Raw genomic sequence first — 7500 nt, 5'->3', positions numbered from 1 at the left:
AGATAGATTTGGAAAATGTATATGTTTTTTTATTTCTATATTATAAGGCAAGCACAAGATCAGGAATGCATTTTTTCCCGAAACCATTCATAGACCAACAGTATGAACATCAATACATTTTTTGACAGACCGGGATCTCTATAAAGATATAAGAAATGGAGTGAAATAAGGGATAATAACAATTGACAATTGTCTTATATTCTCTTTCCTGGGGTTAGGACTTAGGTTTGAGTGAGTGCTGGTTAATTAGTTAGTTTTGTTAACACACAATACCGTTTGAATTACTTAATTAACTTTTATTTTATTTCAGTTTACAAAAATGTGTGTTATTTCGTTAGTTTTAGTGAACTATAATAACCCTGGTGCGAACATGTTTGTACAGTATGTGTGTGCGTGTTTGTGCGTGCATGTATATGTCTTATATACATGTGTGTGTTTAACCCTGTGGCTTTGCTCTCCCCTCCAGAACTACGGTCTAGAGACGGAGAACCTGCGGACTCTGTCCCACAAGCTCAACGCCTCGGCCAAGAACCTGCAGAACTTCATCCTGGGCCGACGGCGGGGCGGGCATTATGACGGACGCGCCTCACGGAGGCTCCCCAACGACTTCCTGACCTCCGTGGTGGATCTGATTGGTGCAGCCAAGAACCTGCTGGCTTGGCTGGACAGGTAAGGGGAGAGAGACTACTTGCTTTTGTTTAGTATTTTTTTTGCCCTTTTTCTCTATATAAAAATACTCTGTTACAAGGAAAAGGCCTTGGTTCAAAATGTTACTTGAGTAAAGGTACAAAAGTATTGGCATCAACATATACTTAAAGTACCAAAAGTTAAAGTACTAATGTTTGAAAATAGCAGATCTACAAGCTATCCTACAGTATGTATAAAATAGGGCTAAAGTAGTTCATGTATGTTTTATAATATAGTAATTTATATCTGCAAAGTAACTAAGTTTTCAAATAATTGTAGTGGAGTAGAAGTAAAAGTATTGCAAACTGGAAATACTCTAGTAAAGTAAAAAGTAACTCAAAATTGTACTTAAGTACACTTTTTTTTCCACCACTGGTCACTGCTGTTGTATCCTACTGACTCATATGCCAGTGAGGAGCCTCCACCGGGAGGACGTAGAGTCTCCATCCTACTCCTCCCGCTCAACACTCCCTGATGACAGGCTCCGCCCCTAGCCCGTAGTAGTACTTGCAGTGACAAAAAAAAATTCGACAAAGCCGGATGCACCGCGGTGGATTCGAACGCCCAGCCCCCGTGGAGAGGGACCGCTTTCTTTGTAGAAATAGTTCAGACGTTCTCAACCATGTGGGCCGGGGACCACTGGTGGGCTGTGAGGGTATTGCAAGTCGGCCCCGAAATAATTGGCAAAACGCTAAGTTTCAATGATGGTTTAACATTCATATAATACAGATAATATGTTAAAAAAAAAAAAAATCGTATGGTATTTTCTTCTTTAAAACAATGAAAAATTTGTTTTCATTGTGATAACGATAAATAGGAATACTGTGTTAGTTCCATTGATCCAAGCCGGAACACAATGGATTGATTTGATCATTAACAACTTAAACCCCAGAATCCGTTTTGTGAGGAAAGCTTTCGCTGAAAATAGCAGATCTACAAGCTCACAACGCGACGCGCTGCGTCGCGTTGTGAGATTGTAGATTTGCTATTTTCAGCAAAAGCTTTCCCCACGATAACAGAAAACAGAAAATACAGTAGTAGCATTGAGCCCTGAGGGACTCCGGTTATCCATATGGGGTTTAAGTAGTTAAAACAAACATGTTCTGAAAACGCTTGCGGACCACCTATCCGACCACTTAAGTGGTCGGATAGGTGGTCCGTGATTACAAATGCTTTGGGCCCTGATCCAAAAAGGTTGAGAACCCTCTGAAATAGTTAACGTAATGAACTTGTTATTAAAAAAACACAGTTTTAATTGGGACACGTTTATCATGTTCATGGTGCCGCTGTTGGAAAGCGTTTTATAAAAGCAATAGCTCACTCCAGGCCATAATATACAGTGATTATCATCAGTGTTAAGGGCCGTTGTTGGGCCCAGCGTGGGGCCTGTCGTGAGTTATTGCTTAATTATACCACAGTTAGTTCTGACCTTGCATTGTGATTGGACAATTTAATGATTGCCAATATCTCACACGATAATAATAATAATAAGCACTCCGAATGCATCAACTTTGTTTACCGTATCTGTTGCCTATAGCAACAGCTGCCACCTGTAGTTTTCACCTTGCTCTCTAATCATAAATATAATTGATGAAACGGTGGCGTTACCGTAGTGATAGAGTCAAGGACAGCCTTTGGCCTCCTGCCTACAAACACAGGACACCGCTGCAAATAAATATAGGCTCTATGCACAGCAGCCATATTGGAAAGAAATTGGGCCTCTTCCTTACTTCCTCAATAGGTGTCACCAATGGTACTAATGAAGGCTCTGTTCCATCCTGGTCAAACAGAGTCAGGGTGCTGTTATTGTGCATGTTGGCTCACTGGAAACACTCTCAGGGTTCCTTGAGGGGGTTCCAAATGGCCCCTTACGGGTGTGTAACTCTGAGTGTACAAATGGAACCAAATGGACGCCTTCATTAGTACCATTGATAAAACCTGTGTAAGTAGTAATTGGAATATTTATTTCCAATATGCCTGCTGTGCATAGAGCCTATTGTATAAATCTCTCATGTATTATTGCTTGACCAAATAACTGTTTGTGAAAACACAATATTAATTTCAAGGACCATCATCAAATGAATACTATCAGAATATAGAGCTATTTAACACTTATTTGAACAAACAAATATCCCTATCACCCTACCTTTAACCCATTCAATCCGGGAACGTATCTCTGTCATTTTAGATTTCTTTTGGCTACTCAAAAATAGGAGAAATACAAGCTCGTAGCGCAAAAAAAATGCAAATCTTTGAATATATATTTTTAAAGCATTTTGTAAAACATTTTGTTCCAGGGACCTCCAGATGCAAAGATTTGAGTTACAAATGTTCACTAAAAATATATATTCAAAGATTTGCACAAATGTTCAAGATTTTTCAAAAATAGCAGATATACAAGGCAAGCTCATAGCTATATATATATATGAGCTTGTATATTATCTGCCATTTTTGAATAGCCAAAGTATAAAATAATGGTTATAGCTCAAATCTAAAATGACACAGATTGAATGGGTTAAGAAGCATACTGTAACATGTTCTGTGAGTGTGTTTTGTTTCCAAATAAAGACATCCCATTCAATTAGATGGTGGACGTACACACCGACCTGTTTTGTTAAATTGTCGTTTCAGGTCGCCATTTGCCAGTGTGACAGAGTACTCCTTGCTGAAGAACAACATTGTGCAGCTTTGCTTGGAGTTAACCACCATTGTACAGCAGGTACACACACACACACACACACGCACACACACACACACACACACGCACGCACGCACGCACGCACGCACGCACGCACGCACGCACGCACGCACACACGCACGCACGCACGCACACACACACGTGCAATTTTCTTTTTCACGCACTGGCAGAATCGTCTGGTTTTCCAGGCTAGTTTGGGACGTACAAGGTTTCCACCCGACAAACAGCGACGCCATGCATTCCAGTAGGAGAGGAACAACATATGTCCAGCGCTGCAGGCTGTGTGAACCATCACTGATGGTCAAAGTTGTTCTCAGTGGCAGCCTGGAGCTCTGTGCTGAATTCACTCTCTGACCTCCTCTCCTCTCCTCTCCTCTCCTCTCCTCTCCTCTCCTCTCCTCTCCTCTCCTCTCCTCTCCTCTCCTCTCCTCTCCTCTCCTCTCCTCTCCTCTCCTCTCCTCTCCTCTGTCTCTTCCCCTCTCCTCTCCTCTCCTCTCCTCTCCTCTCCTCTCCTCTCCTCTCCTCTCCTCTCCTCTCCTCTCCTCTCCTCTCCTCTCCTCTCCTGAAGACTGTTGTAGATTGACGAACACACACACAACTACACACAAACTCACACCCTTTCTTCTGAACATGCAGGTTAGCACATAATTCACACACGTGCATGGCTTGCACGCACCCATGCGTGCACACACACACACACACACACACACACACACACACACACACACACACACACACACACACACACACACACACACACACACACACACACACACACACACACACACACACACACACACACACACACACACACACACACACACACACACAGCAGCAGCAGCAGCCTGCCCTGGCACACTATTCATGTTGTTCTGTCAGACTGTGTACACCTTGTGCGTTTGTGAGTGTGCATGTGATGTGATGTGTGACATTGCAAAATGCATGTGTTTGTGAGTGTGCACGTGTGTGTGTGTGTGTGTGTGTGTGTGTGTGTTTGTGAGTGTGAGTGTACACGTGCGAGCGTGCACGTGTGTGTTTGTGAGTGTGCACGCGTGAGCCTGCGTGTGTGTGTGTGTGTGTATGTGTGTGTTTGTCAGTGTGCATGTGTGAGCTTGCATGTTTGTTTGTGAGCGTTCATGTTTGAGCACACATGTGCGTTTGTGAGCCAGCGTGCATGTGTGAGCGTGCATGTGTGTTTGTGAGTGTGCCCAGGCACAGGCTCTGGTAGTGAGAAGATAACAGCTCTCCAGGAGGAGGGACAGACAGGACACACTGCAACATCCTCATTGTTCATTTAGTGGTTCACAAACTGGGGGTCGGGACCCCCAGGGGGGGTTCCCAAAGGATTTTTTAACCCATTCAATCCGGGAACGCATCTTTCGTGTCATTTTAGAATTGAGCTATAACTATTATTTTATACTTTGGCTATTTTTGTAAAATCTTGTACATTTGTGCAAATCTTTGAATACATATATATTTTTGAAACAACATTTGTAACTCAAATCTATGCTTCTGGAGGTCCCTGGAACAACATATTTTTTACAAATGTTCTCTTTAAAAAATATATATTCAAAGATTTGCACACATTTTCCAAAAATAGCAGTTACAGTTTACAAGCTCATAGCGCGGCACTCGGTGCCGCACTATGAGCTTGTATATGTGCTATTTTTGAATAGCCAAAGATATCTTAAAGGTTTCATGACATTCAGTTTTACAGCACATTAAACGTCTTTGTCATGGTCCTTCAAACGTGTATAAAAAGTTTTAACTGAAAATTCCACTCTAGTGAGCCATTGCAGGTGTTTTTCTCTCACATTTCTAAAGCCTTTTCAACTGCAATGAAAAAATAAATCTTTGCCGCTGTTGAGGGATTTTGCCTGTCAATCATCACCTCTGCTCCACCCCCCCCAAAGGAAAGGATAGGGGAGGGGAGGGGCGAGGAGGAGAGTGGGCAGGATTAATGGCCTATGACATCACTATCCAAGGGCCAATCTCAGATTACTTTTCAGCCTAATTATTCAGAAAACCCCAGACCACAGAAAATCCACTGAATGTTCAAAGTTCAGTTTTTTGGGGTGTAATTGAGGTCATAAAACCCCCCAAAAAACATAAAAACATAAAAAAAAGTGAAAATGAATGTCATAGAACCTTTAAAATGACACAGATGCGTTCCCTGATTGAATGGCTTAATGTGCAACATTGCTTTCTCACTCAACTGTAAACAAACCAACATACAGTATAATTGTATATCTGCACATTTCTAAAGTTACAATTTAATCACTTTTAAGACCTTTTCAATACCAAATTGGCCAAATTGTCAAATATATTACATAAGAATAGCCGATCTACAAGCTCAGCTTGCAGTTCGGCTATCTTCACAATATTTATCTGTTGAACCGAGTCAAACTAAATGTAATGCCTAAACAGTTCCAAAAATGTGCTTGTCAGGGTGTGGGGTCCCCAGTTAAAATATGATTATTTTGGGGGGTCGTGGCATGAAAAGTTTGGGGACCTTTGCTCTAGAGTGCACAAATGTTACCAACTATGTTGACAGAACATATCAGACCAAACCATGTCTAACAATAAAAATGTTCTTAAATTCCCAAAGACAGAAAAGAAATCGTACCAAATGAGGGTTGTTGACATGAAAAAATGCATTAAAGTGCAGTACAGTATAGCGCACGTGTCAGGCTGCTTTTGATTCAACGATCATCGAGTAAACAATCTGTCATGTTCAGAAATAGTACAAAGCAGATGTCTGCAGGCCGATCAGGTTGCAGGACTGATCAATTAGTGTCAATGTCTCTCTGGATCGTAGACAGTCCTGATTGTTAATATAATTGTTGAATTTTGTATTCGTTCCTATTATTGTCGCTGGTTGAGACCTGTGCTCCGAGGAGCACATTATTATTATTAATGTATTGAGAGTTTACAAATGTAACCAAATGGACCATGGTCCATTTAGATATAGATGTACAAATGGATGTCACACTGGAGGATTTGAAACAGAATCTATTTATTTTTGTATATATTTATAGTTTTTTATTCATTTTTTCGTTTTGACAAAGTGGTGGTACAAGACTTCTTTAGACATCGACTGTCTTAAAGTTGGGCAAAATTGAGATGAGCAAAGAAGAATATAACATTTGAATACAAAGACAAAGAGAAAACAACTCAAAACATTAGAAAAAGAAAAGGGAAAGAAAAAAAGCAAAACAAAAACATCATCATCACAGAATCTATTTAATTCAAAAATATTTCCATATTAGAATGTTACTCTGGTCACTCAAATACCACCCAGGCACCAGCACAGTAAAAAATACTATAAAACTAAAATAAAATATTGAAGTAATAAAAAGTTTAAAGTCAAATAATACCAGACAGGATTAGAATGCGGACGGAGATAGTAGGATGTGGTTCATCTTTCGTCCTGTCATCATTTTGTCTCTGATTTCCTACATTCTTGGCGGTTCTATTTATGAGAGCTGGTTATTTGAGCTGCTGTGCTGATGTCTGCATCCGTCTCATGTGTTGTCTTACTCTCCTCTTCTATTCTCTCCTCTCCTCTCTCTTCCTCTGCAGGACTGCACTGTGTATGAGACGGAGAACAAGATCTTACATGTGGTGAGTGTCATCATAAAACTGCTGACTCATCTATCACACTACCTGGATCTTCTGTGTTCCTACACATTATGTTTCTCTGTCCTGTAAAACTCCACAACACTGTCTCACTCCCCAAAAGGCATATTGTGACTTAGTGACCAAACATCAACATGTGCCTTCAAGGGGGGGGGGGGGGGTTAACGTTAACGGTTAAAACGTCCGAGGTCCGAGCGGACTTGAGCCACGAGAGGCACGGCCGAGCAGAATTTGACGAGTTAACTCGTCCATGGCAGTCAATGAGTTAACGTCACATGTCAAAATTGTCCCAAAAAGTCAAAAAAAAATTGGTGAGACAGCGTGGGAAATTCATGTCATTCATACATTATGTACTGTACAAGTACGCTGTGCACCCCTCTGAGAAAAGCGGACATTTCAAATTAAATATGGAGGCACATTAATCACAAACACATTTCTCTACTTTTTGTTTTCTTTACCTCCTCTTATCTGTTACA

General features: G+C 41.0%; 1 protein-coding gene across 1 annotated transcript in view; it reads left to right on the top strand.

Moving 5' to 3' along the window:
* The window catches only part of LOC308076562 (connector enhancer of kinase suppressor of ras 2), a gene marked incomplete at both ends in the record, with an annotated part of 126308 nt that overhangs the window by 50082 nt on the left and 68726 nt on the right, over nt 1-7500 (top strand). Inside the window, 3 exons of the mRNA XM_080416926.1 lie at nt 467-669; nt 3319-3406; nt 6968-7009. Coding sequence (XP_080273052.1) covers nt 467-669; nt 3319-3406; nt 6968-7009 — 333 coding nt within the window. The remainder of the gene's footprint in view (nt 1-466; nt 670-3318; nt 3407-6967; nt 7010-7500) is intronic.

The sequence above is a fragment of the Gymnoscopelus braueri genome, assembly GCF_963280865.1.
Source record: "Gymnoscopelus braueri genome assembly, chromosome: 20".
Classification (NCBI taxonomy): Eukaryota; Metazoa; Chordata; class Actinopteri; order Myctophiformes; family Myctophidae; genus Gymnoscopelus; species Gymnoscopelus braueri.
This window is presented reverse-complemented; position numbering and strand designations above follow the sequence as displayed.